This window comes from Cupressus sempervirens, chromosome 11 (assembly GCF_028749045.1).
Source record: "Cupressus sempervirens isolate cs-2001-9-10 chromosome 11, ASM2874904v1, whole genome shotgun sequence".
Taxonomy (NCBI): Eukaryota; Viridiplantae; Streptophyta; class Pinopsida; order Cupressales; family Cupressaceae; genus Cupressus; species Cupressus sempervirens.
Window position 1 is genome coordinate 410,956,643 of NC_143128.1, and position 21,265 is coordinate 410,977,907.

The 21,265-nt window shown below is 33.6% G+C and overlaps 1 protein-coding gene across 2 annotated transcripts in view; it reads left to right on the plus strand.

Moving 5' to 3' along the window:
- LOC149530201 (SET domain-containing protein) overlaps positions 1–21,265 on the plus strand; it is a 258,306-nt gene that overhangs the window by 236,617 nt on the left and 424 nt on the right. Inside the window, exons 12-15 of one of the 2 annotated variants that reach the window (XM_089811070.1) lie at positions 13,150–13,221; positions 13,399–13,644; positions 19,376–19,491; positions 21,014–21,121. In XM_089811070.1, the coding sequence (XP_089667196.1) occupies positions 13,150–13,221; positions 13,399–13,644; positions 19,376–19,491; positions 21,014–21,121 (542 nt within the window). The remainder of the gene's footprint in view (positions 1–13,149; positions 13,222–13,398; positions 13,645–19,375; positions 19,492–21,013; positions 21,122–21,265) is intronic. The other variant, XR_016359071.1, reaches the window with a different exon arrangement.

Consider the following 21,265-nt stretch of genomic DNA (forward strand, 5'->3'; position numbering starts at 1 on the left):
TATCTTTCCTGTGGCTTATAACATTGGACGCATTCTCTCATTCCTGTGGGCGCTTCTCTGTGCAATATTCTATCCTTTAAACAGCTTCTTTATCCAGATCGCACAATACTCAAATTAAACATAGATTCCTGATCTTAAAGCTGCCGTGGGCATGGCTTGGAGCAGGTATTTTAAACCAGCGTCAGAAAAATCATCATGCCCTCCTCTCAAGAGTATGTTTTCGAACTAGGGTGTTTTTCCATCGTGCTTGATCAAACTTCTGATATGTATCCCAAACCTGCAATCAAGCACAAGAAATCATTAGATATCAATTACAAATAATAAATTCTCCTCCTAAGCGATCTGGTGAAACCTGGGGACCGAAAATTCCGCTATGTACCATGACTCGTCTCTTAATATTGCAAGTACAGTAGGTTGACAAAACTAGAATTATTTCACCATGGATATCAATACTATCTCATTCTGGAAGCGCAAGTCATCTCGGGCTGTTACTTAGACTCTTCCTGTTGTTCGAACATCTTCATTCGCGTGCATATAAATGAAGAGTATATCTCTCTGAAAGTGCAAGGTACTTTCAGGACTGCATCTGTGAAATCCGAAATTGGCTCAAATTCGATTGTTGACAGTAATAGCGGCCTTTGTTCTGCCAATATAATCTCCCATTACCGCAGAAAACTCTTGATGACTGCAAAGCTAATATGTTTCCTGAGTATCTCATCCTATGCTCCCTGTACGCTGGCATCTGTTACTTCTACACATCCCATCATTATACTTGAATAGTTTCAACAAGAATCTGATTACCAATCAATGATTACTCAATACTCTGGAACTTCAAATAAGAATGCCATTTTTCTTTTGCTTTATTTTTAATTTTTATATGTCTTTGAATACTAATGTGCCCTTTCCAATCTGTATTATGCCCAACTTTATTGACTGACCTGAGATTGAGACCCAATATATGACTAAGTGCTGAGTGTTGATTGAATCGCTCCAGTCAGTATCCATAGCATCACCGAATGGAGAATCTTGTGTAGACAATATGGTACTTTGAAAAAATACTCCAAGTCAAGACCAAATCTATAGGCACAAACAGACAAACTGAAGATTGCCAAATGTTGATACCTTCTTCACTTGGGCACATCAAAAATCATAATTAAAATTCATATACTTCCTAACATAATCCAGAAATAACTCAGAGGTAATGTCCATTGTTGAACATAATATGATGATTGAATCTGCCCAGTGTGACTGTGATCTTCAGATTAAAAAATAATCAAGTACATGGCTTATCACATTAGACAAGATCTGACTCTCTCTGCTGCTGCTAAATAAAATTACCAAATATTTTGTTATTTGAAGAATCAACAATTATGAGCAATCAGAATTTTCTTGAAACTTTCAGAACAGTGAAATAAGTGTTCCTGAACATAATCTCATAAATGGAGGCACAAAATTTTCGGGCTCCATCACAAGGTTTACAGAAAAATGCTACATTAATTTAAACTCACTGTAGAATTGGAATAATTCTTATCCAGAGTAGGATACAACAGTCTGACTATAAGCAATAAATTAGGGATAATAAGATAAAGTGCAAACTTCATGCATTCTCCATACTAATAATGAAAAGGGAGGTTGTGAAAGGAGAGTAATTTAATCACAATGAGGAGAAGATTCCCAAAACAGGATTTGTCCATGAGGGAGCCTCTTGGAGAGTGTTTCTACCTGAGCACAGTGATTCTACCACTCATTATGAAATGACCGTGGACCAAAAGTTGGCCACTTTAAGCTAGTTGATTGTACTACGGTTAATTTGGATTATACTTGACACTGATTTGAAAATGAATTCTTGATTACTGACTGTCACTCTTTACTTCTGTTCATTTCTTTTCTTGGAAATATTTAAATGAATATTTAGGGACCAGGCTCATTAGAACTGTTATTTATTATTGCTAGCACTAATGTAAACTTTCAAATAGATGAAATAAAGATGCCCCCAACTCCAATAATATCACAAAGGAAATGATATTGTATATGCTTAGTATTGTATTTTCCATATTGATATTGTGATTGGGGTATTGTATGGTCACTTTTTCTTTTTCCTTCGATGTTCTGCTCAGTACAATGCCCCTGCTAGCCATTGCCTTTCCTTATGTTAGTACATTGTACGTTGTATGTCATATGGTGGTCCTGTGTTCATCTTGTACAATAGTCTTCATACAATAATGTCGAACAACCATACACCATATGGAAACAGTTTTCCCCTCTCCTGTTCTTTTCTTCGTACACAATATGACGTCTTCTTCTTGTATGCTATCCTCACCTATGTCTGCCCTTCCTCCTATGTATACGGCGCCCTTAGTTGCAACGGTGTCTTCTATTCTCTGCCCTTCCATGCTCCTTTTGCCAAGCAAATGGTCCAAAATTAGTTCATACATCCTTTCATGTACAATAGTGCTTAAATATATCCTTGGTTAGTTAAGAGAACCAACCAAGACATCCCTTCGCTATGCCTAACTGTCTGAACCCCTCACTAACAATCCTTCATCATAACTATTTATACGAATGTTTTATTATGACTCTACAAAGCCTTCAACACAAAACAACTCCCCAACTCCAAATGATCTCTCATTGTAGTGCAAAACACCTGTCATAGGCACATGATACAATTTAGCAGCCCATCCTAAGTTGCTGATATAAGCTAAAACCATTCCCACATGTCTAAGAACCCTATGAGAACTGACAGCAATGCCATGTAAAATATCGGAAATCAACACATGCAATGTCTATTTTCTCATGTGCCTCATTCCATCCAATGGCCTCTAATGATGGTTGTGCTCAAAGTTTGTTCCTGGGCACAAAATTACTCCCTGTAGGATGTGTTCCTTATAGTGATGAAGTAGAAGGCACTCTACTAGAGGAAACGAAAGCGGCAAAAGAGGGGTTGCTCATTTTGTGGATATGCAATCCACGACAATAGTTCACTATACTCTCAAGTGTTGCTTCTTCAATGTCAATTGAAGCACCTTGACATCTAGCTATGGCTTCCCTTGGAGCTAATCTTGCTCTCCCTACGCAAATATTTCTCTTCCCCAGTTGCAAGTATTTGCAAATATATTTATCTCTTTTGTGGTTTTATCACATTTTCTAGTGTCATTTGTGTTAATGCTTGCAAGGTGGTATTTGAGGTGGTTTAAATGTCCATGAATTACTTTTTGTAACAACCACTTTTCTTGGGTCTTAACTAACAACTATCATATCAAAGATATATAGTTATTACATCATATTCAAAGGAAGACAATTATATCAGTTATGCTTATGTGAATGAGATTAACAGTTACACTTACTTAAACAGAAAACTCATAACTAACAATTGAAGATACCATCAATGAATTTACCCAAGAATTTAAAATTTACATACTGTGAAATTTGAAACCAAAATCAATCTATGGATGCTTCTGCAAAACCCAAGTTAGTCCACAAATACTACTTAGGATCAAATGATGATTACCATCAAATACTACTATATCAATTAGGGCATCACATACCACTATATTAATTTGGGCATTAGTTACCATTGGATCATCTAGGGCATCACATACCACTGTATCTTTTAGGGCGTCAATACCACTATATCATTTAGGGCTTTAAATACCACTGTATCATTTAGGATATCAAATACCACTGTATCATTTAGGGCGTCAAATACTAGTGTATCTTTCTTTTTTTTTCTATCGCTAGCTGTGGCAATAACATAAGATTAGAAGATATGCTATAATCAATATTCTTATAAATGAAAGATTGAAATAACAATCCATCAGATAAACCTATCTCTTGCAAATAAATATATTCCATGTTCAGTTAGAAAATCAACGGATCTAATTGGTTGCCAATCACATTGATGATAAGAGTTGCTTTCATTTAAAGAAATAACCGTAGCAATGATACAACTCAATTCATCTTATCTTCTACTTGAATAAACATCATAAAAGTAAAATACCTGTTACCAATAAAGGTTTGAATGCTTAACTTATCTTTGTCTGATGCACATTCTGACATTTTGTGGAGAGGGGGAACACTGTTAGGCGCTTAACCACCCAACAATGGACCTTATACTTATCCCTACACTTTCTCTGACCAGAAAGGTCCTCCCTACCAGGAATAGACATGAAACACCTTGTCAACCATCAAGCATTCTAATATTTAATCACACCACTCGACTTGATAACAGAGAATGAATTGGACATGCATGTGCTATTAAATGTTCCTTTTAAAAATATAAATAATTGTCATGTCTCAACTGATTTTTGTTTTATGTTATTGCAAATTTCTATCTCTCACCTCTTCACCCTTTTCCTTGGCCATACAGCTAGGTGAGTCCCGAGTGTTCTAAATCTCAAAGTAAACCAACTCATTCTGTTGATCCTTAACTAGTGTATGAATGTTACATGTTTCAGTACATCACAGCTTTTATGGCTTGAGAAAATAATCTTAAGATTTGCAAAATACAATTCAATTTTGACTTTCAACAGTAAAATAAAGATGTCTGGACTTATCATGACAATTGGTCTTGACTCAATATGGAAAGATTAGTCTCTCTGATAATACAGTACATATTTCTAATGGACATACATTCTTCTACTATAAATTCGAATGTAGGAACAAAGGAAAGAAGATGTATCACTTGAAAAGGAAATGACCACCTAACCTAGTCTAACTTAATGGAAAACGGGAGCCTTGGCTTGATGTTTAAAAGCTTGTTCCCTCACGAAAGCAATCCGTATGCAATATTCAGAATATATCTTTTTTTTGAACTTCAGCAAGGGTAGAACAAGTAAAAGTGTGGATAAAAATATGTAGAGCTAAATCTTGTGTAGACAATATCTTCTCCTCTGCCTTCTCTCGGCTTCCAAATATATGTAAAGGCATTTGATAATCTCCCAGGGTTCCAAGAAGCCATCACTTTTAAAGAAATGATTTGCCTTTTTGAACGCCAATATAATATGCCAAGTGTATATTTCGGTTTCTAGAAAAGAATTGAATAAATATGGAAAATATCTTAAAGGTTATAAATCAAGGATAATTTATAATATATTTATCTATTTGTACGTAGATGTATTTATAAGATGGCATCACACTATATATTTTATCCAAGGTCGTGTCTTTTATTATATATATCTAAATACATGCTTTACTTGGAATATTATTTTATCCTCTTGTACATGTATTTAAATGTATGTATTAGATAGAATCTTGCATAAAAATAATACTATGGTGTCACTTTTATTTCTATATCTATGTGCACGCACATAAATGTGTTACACTGAAATGATGGAAATGTCAATCATAAGCCGTTTAAAGGTATGTATTTTAATTGAGTTAAATCATTAATGTTTATTTAATAGCTCATGCGTGTCTAATGTGTGTAACCTGTTATGCAATCACTAGGTCCTCAACCATGGTGATTCAAGATTCATACCCATTTGCCCAATGATGGTGATGCTCTTGTGCCCAATTCTTTTCTGACAATGCTTCCACCCCTTAGACGTGCTCCCTACAAAGAAATTTTCCACAGTTAAATCATATTATCAGAACAAGTTATTAATCATAAATAATCATAATGGCTAATTGCCTTTTCAATTCCATGAATTCATGATAAATAATCAACTAGCATGTTATCTTCATATGAAATTATAACGACTAATCATCTTACCATTTCATAGGATTATAACAAATTTAACTGTCAACTGACTTCATGTGAACCTCAACAACTATATGAACATTTTAAATTGGGTCAAAAAATTGGGATGTAACACTTTCTCACACTTTATGCAAATCACTGTCCCATGCTCTAGTCTTTCATAGGAATATCTCCATGTCATATATCTAGCAACTTTAGGATGGGTGAGTATAATTCTAGATGGACATGGTTTTGGTGACCAATCATTCCCTGAATCTGCAATGCTGAATTAATGGTTAACTGCTGACTTACCCATAGAAAGTGAAGATAAAATAAATACTCTATTTAAACAACTAAGCAAACTGTCTAAATGAGTTTCAATATTTTTAGACATCATTCAAAGTTTATAAAATCTAAATACTCTTAAAAAAATAGTGAAAGATTCAACAAAACTTGTCAAAAATAGTGTTAAATTGTGCTCTAATGTTTCAAAACAATTTTTAACTAGCAAGGAATGGCTTTGTATTCAACTAGATGCAACAAAAATTAAATATAATGTTTAAAAAAAAAAACCAATGTACTTGGGGACGCGTCCCTGGTATATTTTCAGCTGTCCCTATCCCATAAACTTCGGGACACTGGGGGGACTTTGACTTTGACTTCCAGAACAAATTAGACTTTGACTCTCAGAGTAACACAAATTTGGCATATGAATTCTTATATTTTAAGGTTCTATTAAAAAATAAGTCGATACTTTATTAATGTTTTCAAATAAATTTTAAAAATTTCTCTATAGATTTTAATTTTCCCTATTGGTATATAGTCGTCCCTAGCTGTCCCCAAAACCGACAAATTTTTTTGCCGTCCCAAAAACCCGTCCCGCTGATAGATTCTTATATTTTAAGGTTCTATTAAAAAATAAGTCCATACTTTATTAATGTTTTCAAATAAATTTTAAAAATTTCTCTATAGATTTTAATTTTCCCTATTGGTATATAGTCGTCCCTAGCTGTCCCCAAAACCAACAAATTTTTTTGCCGTCCCAAAAACCCGTCCCGCTGTCCCCTACTATCCCTGTCCCAAAAACTCGGGGGAACACAGAAAAAACATAGAAACAAAATCTGATTACCTACCTGGGAATGTGATTTATCTTCAAAAACTGCTTGAAATTCCCTTGAATCCGCTTCTAATTGATTGCAATCAGCTACCAAGGGCTTGCAATCCTATTTTCTCCTCTCACTATCGAACACAAGCATAAAATTAAAAATATGACTGGTATATGCTTTAAATGTAAGTATATTCTTGTGGCCAAGTACTTAGCTTAGACTCACAAAGTTTTCCTTAAAAAATCAGTTAGTTTTTCTAGAAAACTCTATGAGTGAACTTTGGCGATTTAAAGTTAGAAATACTCGCCGCCAAAAAATTATCGGAGAGTTTTAATTCTCCCCGAATATTTGGCGAATCTTCCATCTATGTTTTAGTTATCCAAGGCAAGAAAAGCCTTGTGATGTCATTAAGAAAATTTGTCAACCAACCAGACATTTCCACTTATTTTGATAATTTTATTTACTAAGGAGAGTTTGTTCATGATTCTTGTTGCCTTATTAAATATCCTGCAATCATGAAATTTGTACGAGGTCAAAAGTTTACTAGAGTGAAGAGGAAAAGATATAAGATTATTTCAAATAAGAGCGAGTGTCAAAATGAGATTAATATTCAAAACTTCATAAGTATACATAGAAAGTTGCAAGTGACCAAGATATATGATAAAACCGTTTGATAAGTCATTTAGAAATTGTAGCATTCTCATTGTTTCAGAAATAGGTCATATGTATGTTAGATAATAGATTTGAATTTCATTGAGATAAGTTGATAACTGAGAGAGATCTCGTCTAAGCTGAAAAATCAAGGAAATGCATTTCTGTGCTGTCATGGATTATTACAAAATTTGGCATGTTTTCCATAGTCCTTTTTGAGTATCCTTACTGCAATGAGCACTTCAAGAGTGATAATATTGCAAGGTGATCCTTGAAATGAATTGAACTTGCTATCCTAATGGACAATAAGTACCTGCTATTGCTCCATTTGAGATTTATTTAAATGATACAACTTACAAAATAGAAAAAAAAACAATGGGATGAGAGAATGCAAATAAAGAAATACAAAACACAACAATTTTCTTAAATCAAACAAAAACCTTTTCCAAACTGCTTATAAACTGAAATATTGTAAATATTTCTTTTGGGAGAATTTCAAATGTGTATTGTTTTTTTTTTTAATTTATAAAATCTCTACACAATTTTCTACATGATATATTTACCTCTACACTTGGTCCAATGACTAGAAGCAATAGAGCCAAATGTTTTGTATGAAGGGATAAATGATTTGAGAGAATGTGAATAAAGAAATACAGAACAGAAGAATTTTCTGGAATCAAAGACATACCTTTGCTAAACTGCCTATAAATTGAAATTGTGTATAAATCTTTTGAGAGGACTTCAAGTTTTTTTTTTTGCTTAATTTGGAAAATCACTACCCAAATTTTCCATGCGATATATTTACCTCTACACTTGGTCCAATAATTAGAAGCAATAGAGCTCAATGCTTTGTAAGAAGGGATAAATGATCTAAGAGCTGATTTGTGCCATGAACATGATAGTTCATCATATAATTATGAGCATTTCTGAAATTGAAAATTTTATGGTATTTTTTGCATTTTCCTATTTTCATTTTCAAGGTTCTTAGAAATGGAATTCACCTTTGAAATTTTATTTAAATATGTTGAATGGACGATGAATCCTTCCTTTAAGAGAATGGAAACTTGTTCATAAACAAAACTTTCTATATTTGAGTTTCAAATTCTGAGCTATGGTCAAGGAATTATTGTTAAATCTGGACTAGAAACTTATAAATAAAACATCTGCATATATCCTGGGAAAAACCCTCTGCAATGAGGGAAACAACCCAGCCTCAAAGATGAATCCTTTATTGATATGAAAAAGCTTTCATTACATTTTAACAGAGCTGCGGCTCTATGAACATATAAACCATAAATGAGAATCGATCACCTCTAATCAATGGCGGATATGACTTGATGAATCTGAGCACATCAGAAAAGCATCAATTACAATAAGAAAAGGACATTCACTGAAAAATAACACTAACGAATGTATATCTTTCGACAACAGGAAGACATCAATATCCGCATGAAGAAAAATAACGGATATAGCCATTCTTGTCAAGAACACTCTTTTATTTGCCAACGTGGGCCACTGGGAAATGCCGTGAGAAGATATTCAAAACATCATCACTACTACCGTGAGGTGATATTAACTAATATCATAACTGTCGTCGTATTATGAGACCAGTGATGACGGAAGGAATAAGAACATGTTGACAGCAATATTACATAACTGAAAACAGGTAGCCTTCAGCGAAATCCTTCATGGTAACACGTAATTGCTAAGTTAAGATAACCGATTCCAACAAAGGGTACGGGACCCATAATAGAGCAAAGTTTGAAGAGTAATATATCCTATTTATATAAGACACAAACAAAAATCTCCATCCAAACATTATTTCAAATTTAATGCAAATTAATTATTGAATTGTAATTTATAGAATTTCATATAAGGCTAATATATTTAACACTCCCTCTTAGCTTATATGAAATTTATAAACTAGATGAAAAAACACTCAGATGCTTAACACGGAAATCCAATTTGTTAATAGTCATGGAATATCTCACATGAAAAATCATTTATTCATAGCTAATAATCATGAAATTCGCTCAACATGAAATTTTTTGTAAGACTTACAGATAAGCCTTTATTCACGGACTCTCTCAACGTGAATAATCATGGAACAACCTTTGCAAACACCATTATAAGAGGGGCTGAGAGAGGGAAGATCTACAACAAACTTCCCTAAGGATGAAAGTGATTTAAAATTGAGGTGACCAAATCTCTTATGCCATAATAAATTGTTATTAGAAGCAACATGATTTAGAACATGAACTTGATTAGCTGCAAGCTTATAAAGACTCCCATGACATTCACTGATAATTTGAACAGAACTGAAATTAGAATCTTTCTTTCAAGCCATCACACTTCCATTAGAAAAAACAATATTGAAACCTTTATCTTCCAAGGCTGAATGGAAATTAAATTCCTCTTGATACCAGGAACAAATAAAACATCACTTAGATGAAGTGGAATACCAGATTTTAATTTTAACAAGGACAAAATAAGATGCATCATCACCAATGATTACTTGAAGATAAGAATCTGATTCAATCAGATTCGAAATATGTTGCTTGAACCTGAAGATGTGACGAGAAGCACCACTATCTATTAACCAAGTATTACGATCGGCTTGCACATGACAAGACAAGGCTGATATAAGAGCACAACCTTCTGAATGATCATAAGAATCCTTTGAAGGAGAAGAATCTTTCGAATCAGTGATAGTTACATCATGAAGATTTAGTTTCACAGTGCAATGCTTAGCAAAATGACTAAGTTTTTCACACCTAAAGCATTTAATCTTGGAGAAATCTTTTTTCCTTTTAAAATCAGAGGATGAGGAAGGATTTTTATCTTCAAACCTTTTGAAAAACTTCTTTCTTCCTCTTTTCCTTGAAGTTTGAGAAGTAAGCACTTGATCTTTCACTTGATTAGATTTACGAGAACTCCCTCTAGCCTCCAAACGACATTCCTCTTGAATACAATCAGTTCTCAACCTTTCAAAGGTTGGAAAATCACTTCTGCTACTAATGCCTTGAATGAATGATTCCCAAGAATGAGGGAGACCATTCATTGCGAGCATAACTAGTTCTTTGTCATTGACAGTTTCTCCAGTGGTGCTTAACTGATCCTTTAGTTTAGAGATCTTCAAGAAGAAAGAGACAATGGAGTCACTTTTGCACATCTTAATATGAAGAAGCTGCATACAAAGTGCAAGAGTTCTGCCGGTATTATTTATCTCATACACACTATGAATTGAATCAAACATTTCTTTGGCAGATTTTAGCTTGGAGACAATAGAGACTAAATGATCCTTCATGGAGTCAATGATGATCTTTTTGGCCAGAATCGTGTTCTTCTTCCAAGTTGCCTTTTCTGTAGGGTTAGTGGGTTCTTGAACTTCAGATTCCACAAAAGAAAGAAGATCATTTTCTTCCAGTACTAATAAGATTTTGGATTTCTAAGAAATGAAATTTGATGTTCCTTCCAGATGATCTTCAACCTTCAAACCAGGCACCATGATGAAAATGAAGAAGAAAGAAAACAATCTAGTCCAGTCTTAGAGGTTATAAACCTGGCTCTGATATCATGTTAAATCTGGACTAGAAACTTATAAATAGAACATTTGCATATATCCTGGGAAAAACCCTCTACAATGAGGGAAGCAACCCAGCCTCAAAGATGAATCCTTTATTGATATGACAAAGCTTTCATTACATTTTAACAAAGCTGTGGCTCTATGAACATATAAACCATAAATGAGAATCAATCACCTCTAATCAATGGCGGATAAGACTTGATCAATCTGAGCACATTAAAAAAACATCAATTACAATAAGAAAAGGACATTCACCGAAAAATAACACTAACGAATGTATATCTTTCGACAACAGGAAGACATCAATATCCGCATAAAGAAAAATAACGGATATAGCCGTTCTTGTCAAGAACGCTCTTTTATTTGCCAACACGGGCCATGGGAAATGCCATGAGAAGATATTCAAAACATCATCACTACTGCCGTGAGGTGATATTAACTAATATCATAACTGTCGCCATTTTATGAGACCAGCAATGACGGAAGAAATAAGAACACGTTGACAGCAATATTACGTAACTGAAAACAGGTAACCTTCAGCGAAATCCTTCATGGCAACACGTGTCTGCTAAGTGAAGATAACCGATTCCAGCAAAGGGTGCGGGACCCAGAATAGAGCCAAGTTTGAAGAGTAATATATCCTGTTTATATAAGACACAAACAAAAATCTCCATCCAAACATTATTTCAAATTTAATGCAAATTAATTAGTGAATAATAATTTACAGAATTTCTTATAAGGCTAATATATTTAACAATTATGACATTGACAAGTACCACTAAAATAACCCCATACAAATAGTTTGTTTCCTGTTGGTTGTCCTTATCTAGCAGTTTAATTTTTCCATACAATGAACATATCACCTGGGGACAGATACAGTGTTTAAGAAGAGCTATTGACTTGTTTCGTCAATAATTTTTTTTTTCTCCATTGGATAACAGAATAAAAAAGGTAGATTCTGGTGAACAGAGTTAAAGGCATACACCTACCTTTTCAATAAAATCATATTGTTTACCAATTTGTTTCTATACAAATATTGAATTTTTTTAGCTAGTGTGTCATTCTCTAGTTGCATCTGTATATTATATCATTTCTTAGTAAACACATCGAAACTGAATCAATTTCATAAAGTGTTGAAGCTTTTAAATTTAAATTGATGATCAAGCCTCTTATGCTAAGGAAAATTAAATTTAAAAGTTGAAAAGATGATCATACCCTTGAGCCAGCTGGGAGAAATGATCATTTGAAGATTGAGAATGGTGAACACTGTTCAAGTTGTGGTATATGAAATTGAATTCGAAAAAACCAAGCTTTTACAAGTGGGTATTAAAGATTACTAACATCAAACATTGATCTCTATGTCATTTTACTTACAACTAACCATTTTGTAGAGACAATTTTCTTGGCTACTTTCCTCTGGACCTATAGATGTTACCTAATAACTGATCTCCTATTTCTTTACTGCTCTGTATTTTATCATGTAAATACAGTAAAGCATGTAGATATAAGTTTCTTTCTTACAGCATTTCTTATCATAATACTTTGGTGAACTTTACTTATTGCTTAAGCAAATCTTGTACTCTTAACAGACATTCTAATTATTTTAAAATACTATTTAGAACTACTATTTAGAACCTTTATCTACTTTTAATTTTCCAAATAGTGACACTTTGATGCTATGATGATTGAGGAAGACATTTTGATATTTAAATTATCTTCGTTATTCCTCTTTTGAAGTTTTGATTACATAGGGTAGTTGTACTCTTGAGGCCGAATGAATAAATGTCATTTTATATACGCAGTGATATATTCAAATGATAAATTAGTATATTTTCCACTATCATGATTTGATTACATCGTTAATTGACCCCTGACTTTTGTTTTAACTAGTCTTATATAGAAAGGGAGAAAATGCTTTTTTCATAAAGAAAGAAAGCCCTGTATTTTCAGAAATGAGTTCCATATATATGTCCATATTATAATGAACTACATGGTTAAATTGAACTGAGATTTTAAATTCTCCTTTCAAGAAATGATAGCAGATCCATATATAAAAGCTATAGCATATCCAGTATGGAAAATAAATATAAGAGGAACCTACCTTTTAAAAAACTTTATGTCATATGCAGCTGCATTACCCAAAAGAAGCACTTCAGCAAATTGGTTTTATTGAAACCAAGTCATTACTTCTCAAAAAACAGGTATTTTAGTATGTTATAAGTTATGTACCCTGTTTTTTCAGAGCAATTGTTTCTCCACAGGAACCTAACTCTGTAGCAAGTTTTTATTCTTGATATTTGTGTGTGTTTGTGTGTAATTGGAGACATGAAATCCTAACTGATGTATTTTGTGAATTTCTCCTTTCATTGGGTTTATAGAATCTACAATTGCGTTGGCTTTTATCAGAATCTTTATTGAGGAAAGGAAATTCAATTGAAAGTTCACTCACATTGGATGGTTGCAAGAAAGATAGCAGTAAAGTGCATGGCTATAGTTGGAGTGGTCATCGAAAACTACCCTCATATATGGATCATTTTGTTTTCCCTGAGGAGCTTATGGCAGCTCTGCGTACCATAGCTATGAATGAAGTAAACATGCACAGTATTATGTCTTTGCTGGATGAGGTAATGAAATTACTGTTTTCGCATGCATACAATCTTACATTTTTACATTGTTTCGGTTAAGGTAAATATTATTGCAATGTAACAATGTTCAATGCTAAGAAATTTGCTTGAGTTCCACATTATTTATAAGGATCTTTCTTATCATTAGTTGTCCTTAAGAAAGTCAAATTTAAAGAAAAACAGGTACTTCACAGGTTAATGTTATATCAATTGATTTTTAGCAGTCCACATGTACACCTGTAGAGGATTCCGTATTCTCATAGTAGACTAATCAGTCTACAATTGTCAAATTTAATTATTGGATTTCAGTCAATAGTGAGAATCGATGAGAACTCATAAGAACTTTTTTCATCATACAACACATTGTATTACAGGAAATAGAGAATATTTCTGGATACATCTGTGTTAAATTATTTAAGAATTCAATGTTTCTTATCATACTACACGATTCACCATCAAGATTTACAATTTTTCTGGATAAAGTATAAAACTATGTTAAATTATCAAATTCCAATGATGGATCATTTAGTATGGGCCAAATAACATCGTAGAAGGATTTATCACTTCACTCCCTAGTCATGATTTGATGCTCACCCTCTTAACCATGATAACTTTTCGAGCTCCATCTGTAATGTTCTGATGCACTGCCTCTGTCCCTTTTGAGTTTAATCTCTATTCCATAGTTTTATAATTTAGAGTGTATTCTCTGAACGAATATAGCCATTAGACATCCAAAACAATGACAGTCTCTTCTAATCCAGCATAGAAATCATGTATCTTGTGTCTTGTCAAGGTGATGTCAAGTTGTTAGTCTCTTCTTGGTACAAGGAATGATGAAACCATCTGCAATGATAACATTGGACTCCTCAAAATCTTGTATGTCTAGTCTTCTCTAGGATACTAAGTGCTTCTCTCTGAAATTATGGTAGCTCTAGTATTGATCAATGCTATAATCTTTTCCCATCAAAGACCATGCTAACTTTGAATGGATGATACTTATGTGCACCTGAAAGTGATGCAAGGGTGCCTCTCATAACTTCCTCTTCTTTGGCTGCCCTTTTCACATGCTTTCAAGTTTTCAACTTTGGGCTCCAGTGTTTCTATTTTATTATTATTGCTCCAGTAGTACCTCAATGTATTATAATTTCCCTCTATTAAAACAGCATCATCTGGGCTGTCATGTTTCTTTGCAAGATAAGAAAACTTCTTTTTCCCAATCTCATTCCTTGATTCCTCTTCCTTTCTTGTTCTTCATGGCTCTCCTTTTGATGTGACACTTCTGAAATTGTTTCGTCTATGATGCTATAAGCAATTCCCTGTGCTGAACTTTGTTTTTAGGAATCAAAGCCTCCAAGGTTAACGCTCCTCTAATAGCCTTTACTACTGATGGTGGATCAAATGCCTTAATCCAACCTCTAAGAGGTTCAGTCAAACCTCCCTTGAAAAGAATTTTGAGTCCCATTCTAAAATGTTGAGAACTATCCTTGAAAATCTTTGGATTCCTCCACATAAGTCTTCATAATACCACTCTATCTCAATTGAGCCAACTCTCTAAAGTTAAACTCATCATACGTGTTAATCAAAGTGTTCCTTTGGGTAATCAATCTGTGATACTACTGCTCGTGCTATGCCATCCAACTGCAGCGTAGAAAATAGCTTCCTCCTCATACATGGCATTTAGAGAAAAATAAGCATCAGGTTTTTAGATCTTAGCATGAGCGATATTTCTATTTGTGCCATCAAAAGTAGTAATGATTAGCTTACCCATTCTCTATTATAGATCTTTATGAGGCTGATGTAGATTTTGTCTTCCTTTTCCTTTGAGGCAAAATCATTGAGTGACATTTGGGCATGAAACTCCAGTCTAGGGAATGTACACTATACAAAATAGGCTACAAAATTGCCGTCCTTTTGATTTGTCTCTTCTTCCTCTTGTGAATCTGACCTTTGTAAGAGCTTGGTCTGGAAGGATCTAGACATAGAATCCACAATAGTTCTATCATTTCTTGTAGTGAACCCTTCACCTGAAGGTGGTTATGTTGCCTTTGAAGCATTCAAGTTTTGCATATTCTTAAGCAGTTGTGCTATGAGATTTTTCATGTGTTGTTCACCTTTGGCTTATGCTAACAATAGCATTATTCTATTTTGGCCTTCTCTAATCAGTCCAATTCTCTTGCCTTGCTTCTCCATTTATTTTTCTTCTATTTCTTTTATTTGTGGACCCCTTACTTTCGTCGTTGGATAAACTCTTGAATTTATATTTCTTGGCTGCATGCAATCTTCTCAAATTCAATTTTGCAGGATGATAAGGTTGAATTCTGATAGCATTGTTGTTACAATGGTGATTGTCATTGCATCAAAAGATTGACCTGTCAATGTCCGATACAACCACTAGACTTGTAGAATGCATAGGAGGTAGTTAGTCCCTTGTCATGAATCCTGAAGGGAGCGTACTAGACTTATAAAATCTACAGGAGGCGGTTAGTCCCTTGTCACAAATCCTGAGTGGAGCTCTGACCATTTTCCCAACAATTGTAATGTCCTCAATTGAACAACCTTAGAAAATAAGTGATTTGAATTGTGAAGGTGGCACACTAGACTTATAGAATCTACAGGAGGCGGTTAGTCCCTTGTCACAAATCCCGAGGGGATCTCTGACCATTTTGCCAACAATTCTAATGTCATCGATTGAATAGCCTTTGAAAGTAAGTGATTTTTCAAGGATGCTTAATTTAAAACAACAATCAAATGCAAAATGTAGATGCCAAATCCTTTCTGACCAGCACTAGTACAATATGCCCAAACCTTTTTAAATCGCATATGCAACTTCTAATAGAAAATTCAAACTCAGATGTTGTAAATCAAATATGCAATTTCAATGCCACCATGAACAATATACCTAGATGGTTTATGTTCAAACAAATTTTATAAATGCGGATATGACAAAAGAAATATGTTGAACCCTGAATTTTAAATGATCAGCAATTATGAAACTCTAGGTCATCAAATATACTTAGAAGTTATATCTGAATCTAATGTCATCTGGTAACCTTACAGAAATTGAGATTATTTGATTTGCAATAATTTGAACAATTGCAATGACTGATATGTAAACAAAAATTAGGTTTTCGGACCTATAACAATTTATTCTTGGCTCATAAGAGGTCACGCAGTTTTATGGCTACCATATTTGTGTAATGATGTTAAAACCAGACTTGTGTACTTTGAAAGTGCCCAAAAAAGACCTGTACATCTATAAGTATGACTAGCAGATAAAGTGTTAGGGTTGGAGTAGGACCATAAGGCTTCAGAAAGGGCTGCAATAACACTGATCAATAATAAATTTTTCTAGATTGCAGACCAAAAACGACAATAAATGATATATGGTGGCTCCCTAATTGGCCAAAAACTGGTATGGACCTTCAAGTATGTGACAACAATTGTAAGTGATGTAAATTGGCTGCAACGATGTCAAATAATGTAGCACAAATGAGGTATAATTTCCAAATGGCATTGAAACCCTCCTTGTGGTGGTGCCTCAAATTGGAAAAATGAGTACAATAAACGATGTGAAACTTCAAACAACAAAAAGAAACTCAGATGATTCTGGAAACTAGTGGTACCGATGATTTTTTTTTGCGAAAAACAGTCACTCCAAATTGGGAAATGACTAAAATCAGCTCACATACAATCCTCGATTATAATTGCCATGTTGGAGATGAAGGTTTTTATTGTCAAATTTGTTAGTGAAAATTTAGAGGGGCTTCATCCTCCAAAATCTATGATCAGTCAAGGGTTTTCATTCTTGATTGAGAAATTAAACATGGTACTCAAAATCTTGAAGAAATTGATTTGCAAAATGATAAAATATGATGCTTAAATGAATTCAAGCACCTCTTCTTATGCAGCTCTCCAAAATGTGCCCATAAATCCAATTATTTAAAAAAAAATTCTTAATAATAAAATTACTAAAGTGTCACTTCATTATAAGTTCTAGGCGCAACTCAAAATAATATAATATAATTTTTATTTTTTCTTTACCATATGGGAAGTGGGAATAGGCTAGAGATATCTTCAGTGTCTCTATTTTGAAAAAGGGGAACATGGCACCAAACACATAAAAGAGTGTTAGTGGCCATAAAAAATGGAGACTATATGGATTTCATCACCAGCCTTCCAAGAGTTCAAGGTAAGTATTACATATTTGTAGTAGTAAATGAACTCACGAAACGTGTTAGTTTCTTTGCAATCTTTGATTACAGTGCACAATTAGTGTATTGGTTTTAGAGAAGTATTTAGGCTTCATGTGTTGCCTAAGAGCATAGCAATTGATAGAGATAACAAATTCCTTGGTTTATTTTAGTAGGACTTTTTTTTGTTTGTTAGGAATCAAGTTGATACCTAATACCAATTATCATCAGAAAATGGATTAGCAAATAGATATTTTGAATTAATGTATCGAGGGTGTCTAAGGAATTATGTTGCATGAAAATGAATGATATGGATTAAATGGCTCCATATAGGGCAGCTTTGCTATAAAACATCACATCATATGCTTATTGGTATGACTTTATTAAAGGTTTCTTATGGTTATGATGCTTTAAATTTTGTTGACTTGATCATCATAGTTAATACAGTGTAAGGAGCATGAGACTTGGTCAAGAAAAGGAATTCTTTAGTTACTCGAGTAAAATCTTCAACAAACACAAAATCAACAGAAGATATATGCATATTAGCATCTCATTGAGTGGACTTCTGAGCTTGGAGACATGGTTTTCTTTTAAGGTTACAATCTTCTTTGGAGGGAAGTGGAGCTGAGAAGCTCAAGCCTTGCTTCTATGGGCCTTACATGATCAGGTAGAGGGTTTAGTAGGCTACTCATGAACTTCAGTTGCCAAAACACAGTAGCAATGTCTGACTTCCTACAGATCCATACACCAATAATCTTGTTTCCTATTTTTTAAACTTATGTTCTACATGTAAATCCACACAAATGTGTTAGATTTCTTAATATTACAGTTTTTATTTGTCACCATATCCAAATAGAAGAATTTGGTTTGAACACTGCACCAAACATTGAATATCTGATGCAAGAAAGAAAATAATGACTAGTGTAAAGGTGGATTACACTTTATATGAAATTACTTATATTAGTGGAACCAAATGAATTAATATACATACAATACAATTATAAAAATACTATTTTCATTTTGTCTGCTCATAAATTGAATGCCATCTGGAAACCTTATGATTTTTAATTTGATTTGTTGATTTTTATAGACATCTTTTTGGCAGGTAATATAGGGCTAAAAGTGTTGTTACATTTTTCTACCTCCAACCATTATCACATTCAAAATCTCGTTTCTTAAAGTTATGTTTTGGTTCAGCATTCAATGGATGAACTATCTTTTCTTCATATCTGTTAGGTCTGTAAATTTACTGCAATTCCCATGGGAGTCATCTTCCTCATGTTCTGGAGAGAAACATCTGTTTAGTTCATCATTTCAGTCAACTTCTTGGCCTTCATATGTTTTGGATGCCAGGGAATAAAAGTTTAAATCATTCGTGAAGGATACAGTAGTTATTGACATACATGCTTTTAACTTTAGACGACACTACTATAATGGGTTCTGTGTTCATATATATTCCTGTGCGAAAAACAATATCATTGCAATCCGAATTAGCCCATCTGGCTCTATGTTGCTTGATTCTTGATGTACTGGTGATTCAGCTATGTAAATCTCGATGCGGGAGGGAAGCTTCTGAAGAAGATATTAAAGCAGCGATATGGGAGGTTTGTGGGAATGCTGGTTCCTTGCAATTGTTGGTAGATCTTCTTACTACCAAGTAAATATTCTGTTTCTTTCAACCCTTACCATCTTGAGTTAGCAGAAACCTTAATAGCATCTTTTCAATATAATTAGAGTAAAATTTTACATGCAAATAAAATCTAGGAGTTCAATCACAATATCTAAAACAACTTTAGATTTCTTATAATAAGAGGTCAAGTTAATGATAGATTATAACTTAAGGTTTTGAGATATACATGACTGAGGTATATGTCTGAGTTAGTATATTAAAAATAAGTTTAGGCCATAAGAAATAAAATTTTGAATTCATTGCTGATGCCAAGCTAGAGTAGAAGTTAATTATGTGTCAAAGTTCCAAGTACAATGGGGGAAGATATAGTATGATAAGTTCACATATTCCAGATGTTATAGTCATAAGCAAATACAACTGGCTAATAAGTATTGGTAAGGAATCTGCCATAACCAGAACCAAGAGATTCTTATAAAAGCAAGGTTTTAAAAACTTTCATTGAATTGGGAAATAAAAATATAGAAAAAAATCTGGAATATTGGTTTACATATGCATAAATGGGGAATCATAATGATACTGTTTTCTGTCAACTTGTCACTCATGAGATCATTTTTAAATGGTTAAGAAACAAAACAGACGTAGACTTATAAATTATTATGTATGTATGTTCCCCTATTGTACCTGTATCATGTAGATATGCAGACATGTCTGTGAGGTCAGAAATTGGATGGTCTAGACAGTTGAAAATGACATCTATATTAAAATTGTAGTTTCCTTGACTGGTAGTGTTCTAGCTGTTGCAAATTTAAGGCCTTTAAATGGAGAAATTCAATGTTTGTAAAAACCTTACATTGCCTGCAAGTTGCAACTTAAAGTACTTTGAATGAATAATTTCAGTGAGAAAAAAACTGACATTGTCTGCAAATCTAAGGCCTTTCAATGGAGAAATTCATGGTGAGGAAAAAGCTTACATCGCCCGAGTTAGGACTATCAAGGAATGATTTTAATTTCCTGCTCTAATGGTAGAAATCAGTTTAGTCCCAGTATGCAATGCTTCTGAAAATCAGTGTCCAAGGGTGTATGGTGTCAAACATTGGGAAGTTGATGCATGACATGCTAGAAAATTAAATATGTGATGAGAATCCAAAAAAACTCAAAGATCATCTAGTTACAATGCATCAATGTCAAAACATACTGAAGTCTTTTTTGGGGTTAGAGATAGTGTGTAATTATAATATATTTTTAGCAGTTGACTATAGTTGAAAAATCCGCATGCAAGGTAATATAGCCCTATCAATCACAATATAGAATTATTGCAAACTGAAATAACCACCATACTCATAGATACATAGAGCAATGCTGCTTGAGGGAACTGCAATTGACAGTACATACATAGAGCTTCCCTTCTTGTCTTATATGTATTTACTCTTTTCATCTTGTAGACTTAAATTTTAAATAAGTATTGTTCTTTATATAACTCTTAGAGGATTGTTCATCCATATATACTATTCAGTTTTCTTTCTTCAGTTCATTGTGTGCTTCAATTCAGGATTATGGAGCTTGAAGAGGGTTCTGGAACTGAAGTCCATGACACAGAGCTTCTTGATAAGTTTTCTAAGACTATATTATCTCCAGAGGAACATCATGCCGAGCTGAGGTACATTTGCCGTCGAAAAAATTAACTTTCAAATGCTTTGATTCTTTCAGACAAGATGGATAAAATCATCAAGAAATTGGATCGGAAAGGTTTGTTTGTTTTCACTTTCTGTTGAGAGTTGTAAGGTGGTTTATTTAATTCTTC